Source organism: Podarcis vaucheri, assembly GCF_965113315.1.
Source record: "Podarcis vaucheri genome assembly, chromosome: 9".
NCBI lineage: Eukaryota > Metazoa > Chordata > Lepidosauria > Squamata > Lacertidae > Podarcis > Podarcis vaucheri.
In genome coordinates this window covers 46,465,504-46,484,811 of record NC_138767.1, presented here as the reverse complement: position 1 = coordinate 46,484,811, position 19,308 = coordinate 46,465,504, and the positions used below count along the sequence as shown (strand labels likewise).

At 42.7% G+C, this 19,308-nt stretch overlaps 1 protein-coding gene and 1 long non-coding RNA gene across 4 annotated transcripts in view; one reads left to right on the top strand and one right to left on the bottom strand.

The window, feature by feature from the left end:
* The window catches only part of PALLD (palladin, cytoskeletal associated protein), a 221,924-nt gene that overhangs the window by 10,716 nt on the left and 191,900 nt on the right, over nt 1–19,308 (bottom strand). For all 3 annotated transcript variants that reach the window (XM_082237221.1, XM_082237219.1, XM_082237220.1), the window contains 2 exons: nt 14,169–14,318; nt 1,606–1,700 (listed from right to left, as the gene is read on the bottom strand). In XM_082237221.1, the coding sequence (XP_082093347.1) occupies nt 1,606–1,700; nt 14,169–14,318 (245 nt within the window). The remainder of the gene's footprint in view (nt 1–1,605; nt 1,701–14,168; nt 14,319–19,308) is intronic.
* On the top strand, nt 12,923–19,205 carry LOC309540471. Its single transcript, XR_014223325.1, has 2 exons — nt 12,923–12,996; nt 18,840–19,205. It is a non-coding gene; the product is annotated as an uncharacterized lncRNA (long non-coding RNA).

The window sequence follows — 19,308 nt, the reverse complement described above, 5'->3', positions numbered from 1 at the left end:
CACACCCATACAAGAAAATCAATAAGAGACCGTGGAATTGTGCATTTAAATCAATCTCTTACTGGACCAAATAGCTTGAAACACACACACACACACACACACACACACACACACACACACCCCACATACCTAAATTGGACATTACGCTGCTAAATTTATCATGTGTAATTTATTTTACTGGGAGAGATTCAAGGACACGTTTAATCATTTTCTGACAAAGGGTGTAGCTCAAATGTTTTCTTATATTTGGCTGGATCCCTACTTTTAGGTTTTCTTGATTTTTCCTCTTGCCTTTCTCTTATCATACACTTCCACATTTTTCTTCATCTTTGCAATATTTGAAAACATGGAAGTGTCATGCACACTCTTAACTAGTTTCTTCAGAACACACACAGCAGTGGCAAAGAGTTTAAAGGAAACCAGATTTCAATTCCTTACAGCAAACTGCCAGACAACTCCACCATTATTATTTTTTACTTTGCATTCCCCCAGCAACAGAAAGCTTTTTCTTGTGAACATCAGGACAAGGCTGCTAATTGCTGCTTCTTTCATCAGTTCCACCAGGGTTTTCCTGGGTCCACATGCATATTGTATAGGGATTGTGCATCTTTGCTTCTAATTTTGTATGTTTATCATAGCAAACACCAGTGAAACCCAGGGACTGCATAAAGCCTGGAGCAACCGCTAACATACATTGCTTTGGCTTAGTGTGATGTGTAGACCAGGCCAATGCCATGCTAAGCGATTACACAAACTGGCAGAGAGGAAATTGCAGTTGCTCTGCTCCTCCCTGATTGTTCTGTTGCTGTGCTGCACTGCGCCAAGCCATTGTTTAGCTTAGCATGTCATCCAGACCTAGGCATGTGGTTTAGTGCTTCCGGGTAAACAAAGAGCTGTAAACCATGAGACAAAGTTTTGTTACAGCTAGTGTTCAGTCTTGAGAGAGAGCCAAACTAGGAACTCCGTTTTGGATGACATGCTAAGCCGAACTTGGACTTAGTGCAGCAGCAAAATAAATGGGGAAGAGTCAAGCGGCTGGGATCTCCTACCCAGAAGCCTGTGTTTTGGGGCTTGACGACATTATGTGGGAATCAGGTCTCTGCAAAATGGACCCAATAGTGGTGGTTGTTTTTAAATGTGTTGATAAGGAATTTAACCTTCAATCATTAAATGGCTTTGGACCCAAGTATATTAAGAAATGCTTTCTCTTGCACACAAATCTGCCGGGAAACTAAGGTATACTTTCTGAGGTACAGCAGTTGACTACAAGAGAAAAGGCCTTTTTGGTAGTGGCACCCAAACTACGGAACCCTAGCCCGAGACATGCACCTAGGGTGTTCTGCAAATTTCACTTTCAGTGTCCATTTCATATATTTAACATTTTAACTATTTTACCAAACAGTTCAGTGGCAGGATTAGGATTAGGTTGAACATTTTAGGCATCTAATACAGAATTTCCTATGACGAACTGTTAACTGTGTCAAGAATGTTGGGAATCAAGGCAAGCATTACCAGAAATAAACATGGAAGTATTTATTTCTGTATTGGAACCCAAAAGGACTCATGTTAGAACTCTTGGGGAAGATGTGCATATGCCTTTGGTACCTTCTGACATGCGGCTGACTAGGAGGTGTCCAGGGACTACGTCCTCTCTGGTTGACAGCTTGGACCATCAGCCTTCCTGTACAGCTTACCCTGCCCTATCAAGCAATGGAAGAAAAATACAGATGTTATACATTTGAAAAACAAAACAATTATGCTGTCAATATTAATTAACATTGAAGACTACACCAAGTGTTATGCAGTTGTACCAAATGCTTCCACTGGAGAGAATCTTGTACTTCCCACAGCTGGTGTGTGCATGAAAGAGAGCAGAGAGCTAGATGCCACCAAGGACATTATAGAAGAGCAGAGGATGCCACGGGTTAATCTACAGAAGGGCAAGAGAACCCAAGGACTCTATAGAATAAAGGCACAGAGAATGTGCAGCAATGGACTTCCGGGGTTGACGCGATCTGGGAATGGCGGATTCCCTCCGAGCTCCGGAGGGAATCGGCTCAGCAGGGGACGGGTCTTTGCCGTGCCGGCGACACGGGGACCCTTAAAACCGCAGGCGCGGAATGCCTGCGGACTGAAGACTCGGCGGGTGCCTTAAACGCCCCCCCTGATTCGCGAAGAGCCTTTTTAAAGGCTGCGGAGGGGATACGGGGGGTGGCGCGGCACTGAGAGTCCATCGCTACCTCTGCTGAGCGAAGCCGCGAGCCATGACCGGAGAGCGCTGACTTCCTTCCTTGAAATTCGGCTGAAAAAACAACCCGTGAGTAATTTGGACTTGGCTTTTAAGAAATTTATCCACTGAATTTGAGACGATCGGGGGATGCGCTAAAAGGAAGTCCGCACCCCCTACCTTGCAGACGATCTAGAGCAACGAAAAAAGAACTAAGCTGGAGTGCCTACCCTGTAAAGGGTGAGTTTTAAAAAAAGACAGTAACTTCCAAGATTTGGAAATGTCGAGCAGGAGAGAGAAGTGTTGGATGTTTTATGTTCTGATGTAAACAACCCCCCCTCCCGGGCCCGGGAGCGTCCTGCTTTGGAGCTGGTTTAAGAAGTGCAGAGTTTGACAGCTGTCAAAGCTGTCAAACGGACTGTTAATAGTGGAAAATTGCTACCTAAGTTACCTCTGGATTAAAAAGAGTTACAATTGATCTAAAATTGTTGGAAATAAAGAAACAATAACAAGACAGAGGACTGTTGGGGAAAAGAATATTAAGTAACCAGATTCCCTCTAGAGGGAATTCTGTGGAATTACAATGGCTGTGGATGGAAAGATACTGGGAGAAATTGAAAGGATGTTTTATTTGGTTGGAATCTTACAAGAGCAGACTACGGCTATGAGTGAACAATTGATGACCTTGACTTCTGAAACAAGTAGTCCTGCTGAATGTAAAGAGGACCTCAATGAGAAAGAATCCACAGCTGAACCAGAAATGATAATAAAAGCAGAGGAGAAGACAAAACAAGAAAGAGAAGAAGTGATGTGGGAAAATACTGAGCAGAAGCTGACGCCTGCGGAATACAAACAAGGAGACTATTGGAGTAAATCTACTATAAATCCACGAAAGATCCAGAAGATGAAAGTGGAGGCCCTGGGAGTCTATGAAATCAAGGAATTTAAAATAAAGAAATATAATTGGGGCCTCCACATAGACTCTGACTTTGATTACCTTCAAGATTCATGCCTTGTGGAAACTCTTCAGCAGCTGTTTGCAAATATGGGAAGAGACTTTGGATTGATGGTGAAAGAACTCTTTCGAGATGTGACGACTGGCATAAAGGATTACCAACAAGACCGGCGGAGAGGGACTGAAAGAGACTGGAGGGCCTCGGACGTGAGGAACCCGGGCTAATAACTGTTATTTTGGACATGCTTTGGGAAGGGACGCAAACCGGGGATGGGAGGGAGGGAAAAATTAAGTTTTAACAACACTCATGATTATGGGATTTGGTTAAAAAGATCATTATTCAAGACAAAATGGGAAATCGATGGAAGGGAATTGAGGTCCAACTTAGAAAAAATTAATTTTGTTTGCTTTTATAAAAGGACTAATATTAGGATAGGGAAATGCCAATTTGCTGACATAAATTTGGAAATGGGGATGCAAGGGAGGGGGTAGGGGGAAGTCAATGACCAGGGTTAGGAAATAATATTTGCGGGAAAGTATATATGTTTGCTGTTGTTTTTCTTTTTTTCTTTGTTTATGTGTTTATTTGTCTTTTGTGTTCTTGTTTTTGTCTATATAAAATATGAAAACCCAATAAAAATTTTATAAAAAAAAAAAAGAGAATGTGCAGCAATGTCTACAGCAATCACCAATGGCACCTCCAAGCTTGTCCGGCTTTGTCCAAGCTTTGTCTGGCTGTTGGCCAGGATTGCCCCAGGTGCATCCTTCCTCTTCACCATCACAGCTGCTATTTACTTACCTGTCTTTTCCGTCTCGGCCCAATCTACATCGTCACCCGGCTGTTATTATTCTGTTAGTAAATTACTACAGCTATTGCACTGAAAAATTTGTGTTTGCGTATGGGACGTTGTTACATTCTGGGGGAAACCAGGCATGGCGAGTTAATAGGTAACTTATAAGAAAGTAACACATTAAGCCACACACCCCTGGGATTTCAAAGTCACACCAAAAGCATACAAAACCAGCTGTACAAACACAGAAAGAGCCTGTAGCCAGCCAGCTATTGTTTGCTTGTACAAATATCTCTCTCTCCCCCCCAAAAAATTAAAAAATCTAAGAGGTAGAACCAGAAAGCTGAATGGAAAGAGCAATAAATATTTCTGGCATGTATTCTTATGTGCTTGAACAACAAGGAATTTGTTTTCCAAACTATGAGGAAGGCTGTGACAATTACACCACTTCTCCTTCTGATACTTAACATTTTAAGAGCACCTTTGAGTGTTAAAAGGACTTCATATACAGTGGTACTTCAGGTAAAGTAATTCGTTCTGGAGGTCCGTTCTTAACCTGAAACTGTTCTTAACCTGAAGCACCACTTTAGCTAATGGGGCCTCCTGCTGCTGCCATGCCACCGGAACACGATTTCTGTTCTCATCCTGAAGAAAAGTTCTTAACCTGAAGCACTATTTCTGGGTTAGCGGAACCTGAAGCGTATGTAACCTGAGGTACCACTGTATATTAGTTTTATTTATTCTGTACATTTATGACCTGCGTCTTTCTTCCATCATGGAACTCGTGCTGCAGCATCCAGGGCGTTCTCCCCTTTAGGCACCGTCACCCTCTCCAGGGGTGATGCGGCACTTGCAGCCTGGTGACTCACCTATCACCACCTGCCATACTGCTGTGGATCTCGCTTCTGACAATTTCCCCTCTCCCACCAGCTGCTGGAATTCAAAATGACTGCTTGAGTGGGAGCCTCTGCTTCTCCCTCCAAGGTGATGTCCCGTTAAAGGGATCCTGGGGAAGGGTGCTTTGGGGCAATAGCACTCGCCCATGCAGCAAGACGGGGGGGATGGGGGGTTGCGCCCACTTTATGTATTTTAAGGATCAATCCCAGATACGGCCTTGACCCCTGGTATCCCTCCAGCAGGTGGGCTGGAAGTGATGGTGGCTAGCCCAATGCCATGCCAAACTCACTGACATCTGTAATCAATAAAGTTGTGGCTTAATTTATTCCACAAAATGTCAGTGGTTTTGGTTTCACTGAGCCGTCCTGATGGGGCGAGTTTATGGCATTTGGGCATGCAATCAGACTCACTCAGCTTTCTCAAGGCAGCTGCATCATCCTCTCTTCTCACCGTGCCCTGGGATCCAACACCCCTGTAAGGTATGCCTGTATTATTCCCCATATTTTTAGGTGAGGAGGCAGCTTATTTACTGTAAGCCACCCAAAGAACATTTAGGTTATGAGACAGTATACATGTGTCTTAAATTGGTTTTTTAAAAATCCCATTGAAATACAAAGGAGGAAAAACATTTAAAAGAAGGGTACTAAATAAATACAGCTCCCCAAGTTCGTAGTAAGAGAAAGGATATCTGAATAAAGGGATTTCCAAATTTGTAGCACAGTCTCTTAGCCCTTATCAGTGTGTTCTCTTCCCTAAAAGGACATAAATTGTAAAGTTAAACCAGCAAAGGGTTGTTGTTTTTTAAAAAAAGACTTCACTGTCTTCTTATAAGTATTTGAAATGTGTACCGTAATTAGTCTTTGGTGTGGATGACAGAGTGTGTCAGCCACATGTAGTTAAAAAAATTAAGCGTGGGCCCAGTTTGCAAACTGGAGTTAAGAGGTGAATTCTAGGTCTGGAGAAGCTGAAAAACTAACAAGACAAGGGTTGGGAACTTGTGGCCCTCAGTATGTTGCTGCACCACAAAGCTCGTTCAAAGAAGAAAGTTGGGTCTTTGTAATCATGATATCACTGCGCTTGTGTTTTCCGCTTGTGTTTTCCCTGGAGCTGCATTGGACTAACAATTCTACAACAACTTTTTAAAAGCCGCAATACATTTTGCAAATGCAGGCTTCAAGCCAGCACACAATTATGTGTACTTGAATCTGGCTAAAATCCAGTGGGACTTAAGCACACATAATTATCTTCTGGATTGTATTTAGGATTATCAGGTCCTTGCCTGCAGTTGATGTCTGTCTAAAAACTCTGCAACAGAGAGAGCATTATTCTCTGCTACCCACTCAAGTCCACCATTTTCTCCTGTAAGTTGTGAGGCAAAAGTAGAAGCCTGTTCTGTGAAATGGGTGACCATAAGAGAGAGTACTTTCTCTGTGGTGCCTGCATATCTTTGAAATTCCTTCCCAGTAGACCTGCAGTGGGCAGTTGACACTTCAGACTTTTGTTGTTGTTGTTGTTTAGTTGTTTAGTAGTGTCCGACTCTTCGTGACCCCATGGACCAGAGCACGTCAGGCACTCCTGTCTTCCACTGCCTCCCGCAGTTTGGTCAAACTCATGCTGGTAGCTTTGAGAACACTATCCAACCATCTTGTCCTCTGCCGTCCCCTTCTCCTTGTGCCCTCCATCTTTCCCAACATCAGGGTCTTTTCCAGGGAGTCTTCTGTTCTCATGAGGTGGCCAAAGTATTGGAGTCTCAGCTTCAGGATCTGTCCTTCCAGTGAGCACTCAGGGCTGATTTCCTTAAGAATGGCTTTTAGAAAGGTCTTAAAGACCCATCTGTTTTAATGTCCTTCCCCAAGTAACACAACACCAGATAATAATACTAATACTAATATTTTTTTATATCCCACCCATCTGAGTGGGTTGTCTCAGCCACTCTGGGCGGCTTCCAACTTAATAAATACTACACTGAACAGTATTTCTTAACAGTGCAACTTAAGTAGTTGGCATTAAAATCACATAACTCCTAGTGCAGGGTTTCCCAAACTTGGGTCTCCAGCTGTTTTTGGACGACAACTCCCATCATCCCTAACCAGCAGGACCAGTGGTTAGGGATGATTAGACTTGTAGTCCAAAAACAGCTGTTACCCAGGGGATTTTACATGCACACTAGCCACTTAAAAAGCAACTTTTGTTTCCTCTTCCTTACCGGCAGCCTCACTTCCAGTTTCACCTCAGTGACTTCCTTCGTTGAATATAAGTTGCCTTTTAAACAAGGCCTACCCAAATAAGCGTTTTTTGATACTAAAGGCTCATTTCAACCCACAGACAGCACTCTACACAACTTGTAAAACAACTCTTGGCACAATAGCATCTTCATGCTCGAGACTGCATTCGTATGAGTAACAAAAGGCAACAAGCATGAACAGAATTGTAGGCAAGCTCAAATTATGTCCATTTGAATCTTGTTCATGTTGGCGATTTAGCAAGCCCACAAACAGTTAAGTCAGTGGACTACTGGAACCCAAGCAATGATCAGTGAGAGCAAACTAAAAGTTGAATCCCATGTTCCCATTATCCTGGACAATCTAAATAACCAAATTACTGCCCGTGGCCTGGAAATGAGTTCTTAAGTGAAATTTTTACAGTGCAGAGAAACATCTTTATATCTCTCCTTCGGTCATCTCTATAAATTAGTCTTAACTATCAAGAGACGAGTACACTTGCTTCTTTTAAATTTACTATTTTCACCCAGGGTGCAATCCACACTCAAACCCCGTAAGATCGCAAAACATCCCTTGTCCTGATAAAAGGCAACTGCTGCTCAGGGAGCACACTGTCTCACTTAATACTTCATAGGGTGTTTCCATGCCACATCATGTTGTTGCAGAAGGAGCTAAAGGAAGAGAAATTAAAATGTGGGCTGTTTTTAAGTCATGTGTAGTGCGGTGCCTTCTGACAGATGATGGACTACAACTGCCATCATGCCTGGCCACTGGCTATGCTGCCTGGGGTCATGGGAGTGGAAATCCATCATCATCATTTGAAGAGGGCAAGATTGGGGAAGGCTAGGTTGCACTATTCAAAGATACCTTTTCACAATTACTTTTGAAAAGATTAAGCTGGTCAGCTCATTACCGACCTACTTAAATCTTCACTCAAACACCCTCTTATATGGACGCATTAAGCGCATCTGTGCTAGCTTTGAGGCCTACAGGCATACTTCCATTATTGTTTAGGATTACAAAGCATGGCGTATTTCCATTGGGTGATGACACTACGCAGTTGGAATCTACATCTTCTGGTGTGAAAAGCTCATGCGCCGATCCACTGCTGCCCTTAGTCTCTAATGCACTGTTAAAAGCATACTGGAACTATGCTAAGGCCAGGAGACGTAATTGTGTTTATTTGGAAATTATACCGTGACGAGAGAATATAAAATGACTAGATGAACCAAGCAAATGCTTGTCTTCGTTGCATAATAAATAAACTTCCAGATTCACATCCAGAGAGTTCGTTGATCAATTTCCAAAATAAATACATAAATCAAGCACCCCTTTGTCCTTCAGCCAAAGAGGAATATAAGCAGAACATTTTTAATTTAAATTTTTTTAAAGGAAAGCACTGCTTCAGTTGTTGCTTATGGTAATGACTAGTACTTAAATAATCAAAAGATGCCTGGTGACCTTCACAGAATAATGCTACCCCCATAAATCTTGAGCACCCCAGAGATTGTTCTGAACACTCAGATAACAACAGGTAAGAATTCAGCACAGTTGACAGAGTGGCTATGATCCACAAAAGCAGGCCCATCCACAAGCACAAAATGAGGCATCTCAAAACATGCACCGCCACTGTATCCCTAACCCATTTTATCAACAACTCTGCAGATGTTGAGAAGTAACTTCACACGCAAAGGAGGATGACTGCTGTTTAGGAAAGGGGGGAGAGGAGGAGAAGACAAGCACACTTGGGCACACATAATAGAGCCATGCATACCTTGAATGCTCACGGGACTGTAAGCCAAGATCTCTGGATAGATTATTAGGGTAAATAAAGATTTTTTAAAAAATTCTCGCTTTACAGGCCAAAGGAGCTGGCGTTTGCCCGCAGACAGTTTTTTTCCAGGTCATGTGGCAAGCATGACTAAGCCGCTTCAGGCGAAACCAGAGCAGTGCACAGAAACACCGTTTACCTTCCCGCTGGAGCGGTACCTATTTATCTACTTGCACTTTGACGTGCTTTCGAACTGCTAGGTTGGCAGGAACTGGGACTGAGCAACGGGAGCTCACCCCGTTGCAGGGATTCGAACCGCTGACCTTCCGATCAGCAAGCGCTAGGCTCTGTGGTTTAGACCACAGCACTACTCGCGTCCCAATGCCTCCTGATTAGGTGGAGGCAAAGCTACAGTAATGCAGAGATGCAAAAACTGCTATGTTTGAATGTTCCTCCAAGTCCCTATGCAGAGATGTGGCAAAACCACCCACTCAAAGAAGAGGCAGATGGGAAGCAGGCAAGGTCACAACACTGGATTGGAGAGAGATGCAGCAGTCTGCTTCATTTGTGGACAGATATTTGGCTCTTACAGGGGTTTTAATTTTATCCATGGGCCTTTGGGGATATATCACAAAACTATGGTTTGGTGGTGTTATGTGAGAGAGCCTTAGGCTCACAAGCTATCCTGTCCTCTCAATTCTTCATTTCTGCTTTTAAACTAAATGATGCTTCTTGTTATGTCAGAACTTATATAATCTCTGGTTAGTTTAAACTTTGGCTAGTAAACGAGTCAGGATCATGAACCATGGTTTCATCCTGAATTGATTAAATTAACCAGAGCTCAACCTAATCAAATTTTCCCCAAGTTAAGAAATAACCAAGAACACTTCTTAGTTTAAAAGTGGAAGCTTCCAATATCCTCCTCGTGGCTGCACCAGAGAAAGAGAGGGAGATGCAATGCTACAACATAGCTTAGTCTTATGACTGAACTGGCATAATTTCTGTCAGCAATGCAGTGTGCCCTAACAGAGTTCAGAAATTACCACTGTAGTGTCTACATGCATAATAGGAAATGTTATATATGTTCACAGCAGTGATTTTATGTAGACTCAACATTTTCTAATATTTGTGATACCAAACCAAGTCCTATGTATTTTACACAAAGGGGGGGGGAAACAGTGGTGGCTCTCAAGCCTTTCAGCAACGGAACCATTATGGTTAAGTAGCCTAGCAACATTCATAACAGGCTACAACACTCAAAGAGGATAAGCTGTGCTTTAGTGATAGAGCTCATTATTTCTAAATGTAATCCTACTTGCAATTTGGGTTTGGAAAGATCTTTGGTGCTACACCAAATATATTTTATTCTTTTGACTCTTAAGATTGCAATCTAGAAGAGGGAGGGAACAAAGTAGGTGTCTGGAAAAGGATGTGCCAGTAAGCACACTTCAGCTGCCATTCCTTGCCTGAGAAAAACCCACACTCAGTTGGATGGCCTTACAAATAGTAATTATATACAGGGTCAGGCTCTTGTTGCTTTAAACCAGGGATGATGTCAGGGACTGTGCTGAGGAGAGCTGTGCTGAGGAAGAATGGTGGGAGCCACCCCCTCCTCCGGATCCCGATTCTTCCCTGGAGCAGGAGGACAGTGTAGATTTGGAACAGTGGTTTGCAGAGGGGCATAGTTCAGAAGGCAGAAGCTGGGAAATACTGGATGGGGAACAGCTAGCAAAAGAAACACTAGAAGAGAAAGAGTTAACAGATTCATAGTCTCTGGATACTAGCCACCCCTCTACCCCAAAGTCCCAGAGAGCTCAGAAAGTGGCAGAACAGAAAACATAGCGGCTCCAAGCCCAGATCACAAGACATAGGAGTAACGTAGCTTAATAGGGATGGAGAGGGGAGTGCATTTAATTGGGAGCGTCACCATTTCTAGGAGAGGTGTTCTTTGTTCTCTCGCTGTGATTATTAAAGTTTCTAACTGGTAAGAAGACTCCTTTTCTTTTGTTCTGCTTATCTGCTGCCAAGGGGGCGGGGAGGAAGCCAATTCCCTGAAGCCTGACAGATGAGGACCTTGTGACCCTGTAGGTCTTTCTAGAATCCCAACTCCCATCAACCCCAGCCAACATGGCCAACAATCAGGGGTAATAGGAACTGTAGTTCAACAATACCTGAGAGAGCCCCATGTTTCCCACCCCTGCTTTAAAACACTCAAGGGTGGTAATAAATGTACCATAAAAACCTCCTCTACCTCAGGGATGGTCAATGCAGTGCCCCTCTAGACATTGCAGGATCACAATTCCTATTATTATTATTATTATTATGCTTAATTTATTAATCACCTTCTGATTAATAATCCACTATTTGCACATAAAATCATTAGAAGCAGCTAAAAACAAAAGAACAACAAATGCATTTAAAACAAAGCAGCAACAGTAACAAGTGGGCATGCCTCACTACTAGTCATGCTGGCTGGGGCTGATGGGAGCAGGAGTACAAAAACATATGGAGGGCACTGCATTGGCTACTCCTGCTCTCTCTAGCCTACTGGAGATACAAGTAACACCACTTCTTTGGTCTCAGGTTGTCATGAAACAACCTCCCAGTGAGACTGCTGTGCCAACAGTTAAGGGCCTACTTTCCTTCTGGAGGATTCCGCTCTGGCGGTCACATTAGTTGACAAGCAGGTTTTCGACCTTGCTTCTGAAATCTTTTACCTAAACAGAGTGGCATTTGTTGACCTGAGGTTCCCAAGGGGCAACACAGGTTAAGAAGTGTATTATTTCCCTTGGCAATCACACAAGGCACTTGTGTTCTAACTTTTACTAAAAGAGCACGGCTTATCCTGCTGCCCTCTGTTAAGCTGACCCCTTCTCTTTCTGCAACAGGCAGTAGAGCTTACCCAATGTCTTAGTTTGTTTGCCACTCCGAGGGACCACTAGGGGCGCATCAGAAGATGGCTGACAATAACATCTCTCCAACCCACACGAGGAAAATTGGAGGCTGTGATGGGAGTAAATAGCCTCCCTACCCCCCCCAGGATTATGGTGGGGGACTGCCCTTGCCTGCTGTGCCCTATACCACCCCCGAATTTGTGGGGATGGGGGCACTAGGCACAATGCCCTCCTGTGGGATTTCGGCACTCCTGGACACCGTCTCTGATCCGCGCCACTAGCTGCAAGAGCTTCAAAAGAAATAATTTGGATGAAGCTAATGCACATATTTCAAGGAAGAAGGGGGAGTAAAGACTGCTAACAGAAGAGATCTCTGATAAAACAAGACGAGTTGGAGGAACAAGTATAGGTCATGAGAAGATACGCCAAGACTCGGTATGGCAAAGGGACTGATGGGGGAGGGAAAAAAACCCTTCCTTTCTTTCCTTTATGTGATTAAACAAGAATCCCACCCACCCACAAGTCAGAAATGTCGTTTTAAGGACTTAAGCTGTGGATTTAAGGCTGTGTGGAGATAAACTTTTGAACCAGAGCATGTTTTAAGAAGAGCGTGGAATGTATAAGGGCTTTGGAACGACGCAGTTAAAAATACCGTCGCCATATTGGGAAGTACTGTCGGAGGACTTAAGTCTGAGAGGAGAAATAGAGATGTTTTTATATTGTGGATGAAACTCCTCAGTGGGACTTAAGAACGACAGTTCTGTAATTAATGATGGAAAGAGCGCTGTTATCTGTGAAGGCGATTTTATATGGAAACCATCTCAATTTGAGGACTGGAAGAACGGAAAAATTCACACAGGATTATTATTGGTGTTTATCGGCTTAAGGAGACTATCAGAAGAGATCATAAAGAAAAAAGAGAAAATATATGAACAAGATGTGATGTGGAAATAGCAAGATAAGTCTGCATAGAATTATGAACTTTGTTTGGACTGATTTGGACATTAACGCAGTAGCAAGAAGATGATCAGAATCCCCCTTCAGATCTTGAAATATGGGTTCCCTCAACAAAATTTAAAATTCAGCTTTGTAATTCGGAATTTATGTGATGTGATTTGATTTGATGTGATTGGCCGGTTAATAAAAAATATTTTTTTAAAAAATAGTTTGTTTGCCACTCCACACCATTGGCTAGCCTGGTGGGGTATATGGAAACACCCAAGAGGACATCAGGGGTAAGTTTTATTATGGGGGACAGAGTGGGGATTCAGCATGGTGTTGCCACTATTGGCAGGTGCCCCAGTTTTCTCATAACATATAATTACCTCCGTAGCTCCTTTGTTGCCCTGGACTGTTATATGAGAATGCATATCTTGTCATTTGGGTACTCATGGGCTAAATTGTGAAGCTCCACACTGCCCCTGGGGCTCAACTGGGAAGAGGGAATTTCATTACAGAAAAGGAGTTTGGCATATCTCTCGGCTGAGGGACTCCACGACTTCCTATAGTCAGTTGTGTGGAGCCTGTGATCGGCAAGGGGAATCCATCTATGCAGGTAGCCAGGCTAGAAACATTTAGATCAAAGTCAATCTCATTGTGATAACAAAAAGCTTTACAAGCCAAGGGAAGAAAGGTGACAAGAAGGACAAAGAAGAAAGGACTGCTACTCAAGAGTAGGCTTCATCAGTGAGTCTGGTGAGCTGAGGGACTGATTAAGTTCAAGGGAAGTGGATGGCATTTTAATCTACTTTATTTTGCTCAAAAGGGAATATACTGGTTTTCGGTAACTTTTGCACTGTATAGTATTTCTTAAAACTCCATACTTTTTCCATCTTAGTAAACTCTTAGTAAATGATTTACTTGTTTCATAAACCTGTATGGTCTCTGATTTTAACAACCACATGTTCAGAAGCCAATAACTTGCACTGCCATTAAGAGGTTTCAGGGGGGAATTTGTAATTCAACTTTGTAGAACTAGTCAAGGTGGGCTAAACTGGGGAAACACCTGTGTCAGCCAGAAACCCCCTTCCCTCAGGTGACATGGAGCCCTGGCAGGTGGCCATCACAAAGTATCAGGGGTAAAGTATGCATGACTGTTCAGACCTTAATCATCCTCAACATGGGGTGCATTAAGGTTGCACAAGAACACTGCCTAGATGGGAGTTGCTCAGAATCAGGTCACGACAGAAAAACCTCCTTCTTTTTAATAATCCCCTGGAGGAAATGTGTTTGCAACTTGGCAACATCTACTGGTCCCGCCCTATTGGTGTGAGATGAACATGGATGCTTTAAATATCACCTGACCCCAAATGACATGACCCATCAATTCAGGTAACTGAGAGCCAGGTTGTGAATGCTTTCGAGATCTGTGCCCAGGAGTACGCTTACTCCTAAGTCAAGACTTGGTTTACCTGAGGGTTGGCAGCCATGATAGTGTAATTCCCATCATCATCCAGGGCGGAAGCGGCAGTGTGGAGAGAGCAGGTCCCATCAGGTTCTCTTTGCATCCTGTAGTGCTCGCTCCTTTTAGATATTTGCTTCCCATCTTTGAACCAATAGATCTGTGCCAGAAAACAAAACGTAAGAGATGAAGGAGGCAGGTACAGGAATCAGAACTAATAGCGTGAACAAGCCTCACCGGCTCAAAAGGCACAATAAGAATATGGAACAAATCCCTGCCTTTCCTTCTCTTTTTGTTTCTTGCTCTCCATATGTCTAACAGTGGCTGGTGCACCTATTTGCGGCATCTGGAGATTTGCACTGTTGTGTGTGAGGAGGCTAGTGGTCCTCTCTTGCGGTTGCAAGAAGTTGAGGGCTGCCACCAATGCCAAAACTGGGCAAAGAGGGTGGGCAAGTGCAGGCACAAACTAGCAGCCTGCTCCTATTCCCTTACCTTGGATACAGCTACAAGTCTGAACTTGGTCAGACACCCATGCTTGCCTTACCTTTCTCAGGTGACTGAAGTGAGGGACAAGAATCAGCAGTGTCAAAACTGGGCTTAAAAAGCACTGCACTGATGTCATCTCATGCAACTTTGTTCAAGTCACTTTAACCTCATCCTTGCTTTTTTAAAAAGGGGCAGGTTGTAAACAGTGACTTTCCTCCACACCGGAATTCCTGCCATATCCTGCTTATGTGGTATGTCACCCCATCTATAAAATGACATGCCTGAGGTTTGTTGGTTTACCTTTTTATCTAGGCATCCCTATCTATCAGACATCATGAGTGGCTTAAGCTTCTTGAACTCAACACATGGAAAAATGTAAATCCTTGTACATTTGACCCATGTTTTTACACTGAATACAGGATGGCAGTGAGTGAGGGAGGGAGGCAAATCTTGGTGACAGGGCCTCCTATATTGCATTCAACACACTGTTGGAACGAACAACACACATATAATCTCTCCAGTGCAATCAGAGATCCTGATTATAGCAGGTTCCTGGCTGTGTGCACATTTTGTGTGTGTGCTGGGTCAGTTCTGACAATCAACAAACGTATGTGGGTTGGAGCAGGACATACTGCCATGACCCTCTCCTCCCAAATGAGTGTACAACACAAACACACACAGGTCACACTAACAGGACTCTTCTAATGCTGTGATAACCAGAAGGCAAATGAGAGCTACTTTCCTACAGATATTTTTTTGCAGCTCGCAAACTGTTCAGCTGGGCAGGCCAAGCTTCTGTCCAGCACAGCAAAACTAAAAGTTTGCCCAAAAAAGGGTGATACACATTTAGACTTGATCTTCATCAGTGAACATTCCTTCCTGCCCTTCCCTCTAACGGTTTCCTCACCAGATATTGCCACCCAGGATTTGTTTGCACTGAGACTAACATCCGTGCATTAGTTTATCAGTGCAGAATACATGTGCTGCTTATAATTACTTTGAAATGTTATCAGTAAGACAGAAGAGGTCGCTTTCATTTACCAAGGGTGGAAAAGGGCCCCCAAACAATCTCCCCCTCCCAACTCTTAGCCGCTGTATACAGAGTTACATTTGTTTGACTTCAGGACCAATCCCAAGCCTTGTATAAATACTCATGTAGGGATAGAACTGGTTTCTTCAATAACTCCACATCGAAGGACATGATGTTACACTTAGGCTGCAGGCAGATACAGCAGCAGTACACATGTTAATCATCGGTAGTGGGAAGTGAAGCAGGATTTCCCACAGCATCAAATATATGTGGCCCCCAGTTGTACAAGCAGACCTGACAAACTAAGTCATCCCTCTTAGCATTAGTTACCTCTTTGAATGAGTAAGCTTACAAGGGTGCTGGCACACTTGACAACCCATTTGTGATATTCATGAATGAAGAAGAGACTTGTGCAAGGAACTCATAGGAAGATCTTTAATCTCAGGGCAACTTGCCTGAAAGCTGCTGGTTAAAAGGTTTTTGTTTTTTTTTTTGAGGAAGCATGGCAAGGAGGTAGATTAAGAGAGCATCTTCACTCTCAAGACACCTGGAGACCTCAATCACTTGGAAGGAACGTTTGCTATATTATTACATTCCCAAAAGCACAAAAAGGAGAGATGACCCAAAGCTATTACTGTATAGATTGCAACAGCCAATTCTGTCAAGATCATAACCTTCCCGGATGCTTGATCATTATGCAAAAAAATTAAGGGAATGTCTATCACTGTCCATCTAGCTCCTGGGAGTTCATACTTCCATGTAAGGTTCTCTGGCACTGAGCAGTACCGTGCGTCAATTTCACTCAGCAGTCAGCTGTATCTCTTCCTACTGCATGTGTGTGCAGGACTGCAAAATGCCTATGCTGCCAACAAGGGCTTGTTAATGTGTTCTCCTACACTGACATCACTTTTCTGTTTCACATAAAAAGGCATGTTATCATTTATAAACCTATAGGACTTAGGAAAAGCAAAGCTTCAAAAATAAGTTTGAACTTGTACACTTCAGATTTCATAATGTTACCTGACATCTGTTGATCTTGTAAGAGCCAGTAATTGTTTTATAACATAACACACTTCTTTCATTACAGAATGAGAAGGCTTGCCAGGAAGTAGCGATACAGTAAATACCTGGTGTCCTAGACTAACACAACTATAAAGTAGCAAAATATGGCTTTTTTCCTTATTTTTTTTTAATCCTGCTATGCAACAATTAATGCAGGATATCAATTCTGCCCCAAAGCCATAGTCTCCCCCCCATGAAATTTACCATTATCATATATACTGGTATGTTGCCTTTGTCTATTTTTACAGTGAATTTTAAATTTCAGAACCACAAATCAAATTTTGAAATGCAAGATTTTCAAGATCTCAATTTTTGAGAATGTGAACAATAAAACTGTTGATAGAAAGAGTTACAACTGCTCCAAAAGGTTTTGTAGCTCACTATAAAATTTTGACTGCTCAAAAATAAAAAAAACTGGGCATACTTTCAAAATTGTGCAGAATCATATATTTTTTATAACTAAAATATAATAATGATTAAAAGTTTTTGCCTCCTGTAACAATTACCTCTAGTGGCTGGATAATAAATGTAATAGTTATAATAGTAGTAGAAATGTATATTAGGTCAAAAAGAACTCCCACAATTTCAGAAGAGTTCTTTTCACAACATTAGGAAGAACTTCCTGACAGTAAGAGCTGTTCGACAGTGGAATTTGCTGCCAAGGAGTGTGGTGGAGTCTCCTTCTTTGGAGGTCTTTAAGCAGAGGCTTGACAGCCATATGTCAGGAGTGCTCTGATGGTGTTTCCTGCTTGGCAGGGGGTTGGACTCGATGGCCCTTGTGGTCTCTTCCAACTCTATGATTCTATGATTCAACTGGTTTTTAAGTTCTTGAAAAGGGAGTTGGCCATAAACCATTGCAGGCCCCTTCAGTACCCAACATGTATTATTTGGAAAACATAAGATCATTTCCTGAAATGACTTCCTGAATGCATGCTTGTGGAAGAAATCTTACATCAGAACTGGTTATTCACATGTTATCCAGAACTGAATCTTAGAGCAAGACCTGACAAGAACTACGTACGGATCTTGTTCATTGATCAACTGTGCTAAAATATTATGTTGCAGAGTAACCTCAGACAAAGGGTACAGGCTATGCAGTTACAGGGAATCGGGAAGATAAAATAAGCCTGGTGATGTCATTAAGTCAGTTTAATTATACAAGCTGATATCTTCATCAGATATATAATACTGCAAAGCCTCTGATCTGACAACAACCCCCAGTGGTGATCCAATTTGTGACTTCTACTTCTTGCCCTTTTAGAGAGGCTTTTTATGGGTTTGGCTTTGCCAGCCAAGAGTACATCAAGACTTTGTGTAAAAGATTCCCTATCTCCATGGCAAACCATTCTCAACAAATATGCGAAGAGTAGAAATAAAGCATTCCTCTGATACAAACGATTCTTGGCTCTGTCATTTGGAATGACTCAGGGTGAATAATTGGCCCCAGTTTCAGAACATATATTGTCATGGGAAGAGAGACGAGACTTCCGAAAACCATGGTAGTGGTTCTGGGGAGTTCTTGGCCACCATGTTTCTGCCAGGGTTCGTAATTCTAGGCATAGGTGACCACTGCTATTGACACCAAGCGGATGACAACAAGAACCCGCAGGAAGGAAAACTCCAAATTCATAGGCCTAATTAGGTACTCAGCAAACACATCTCATTCCACATGATCGAAGAATGCTATGATGCCTTGTATGGGCTTTTCACTCCACAAAGTTCCACATGATAGGATCCCCCAACAGCCTTGTTTACCACAAGGATGCACTTCTTGAGCTATCAGATGGTAAGCGGTCACACCTTCCAGGTCCACCGAGTTGTGAGAAGAGCCTTGAAAGGCACATACAACCTGAGCTCTGGTGTTACATGGCCACTGTACTGGGAGCTGAAAGCTGCCACAGGGTGAAATTTGGTGACCATAGGCTCCATTTGTGTGAACTGCTGAGCACATTTAACCAAAAAAGAAATTGTATAGAGCATGGTGCTGGTAATGCCAAGGGTGCAGGTTCAATTTCTGTAAGGGACAGGTGCATATTCCTGTCAGTTTGCATTTCTTAGTACAGAAAGTATTGAACTGATCTTCCCTATTCTACTTAATTCAAGAGGGTTCTGGAAGCTTCTCTGTGTGAAAGAAACAAGCAGAGGGTTCATGGTGTTTGCATTATTCCTTCAGAGAAATTGAGTACAGCTGGCTTAAACTGGTTATCTTATCTGTTTTTGTCAAGGTAATGCTGACTATAAATGTAAAGCAAGTAGGAGTTTCACTTTCTCTTTTTCTACCTCTCTTCCTTCTGTTGTGGTGTTTTGTACATGGTATGCTTAGTGTTAAGGTTTTAGACTTAGAAGTTTAAGTTAAGTCTGCGGCAACTGGATTTCTTATGGACAGTGCCAATCCTGAATGTATTGGATTTGTGACCATTATGCTCATTTGCCTTCAGTAGCAGTAAAGCTCTGCTGGATGAAATACTATTTGCCTCTGGTCTTTTTTGGGAATCCTGCAACGTGTTTAAGTTTTTACTCTGCTAACCATACAATGGAGTTCTGTTCTGGATCAATATTAAGTAGAATTACA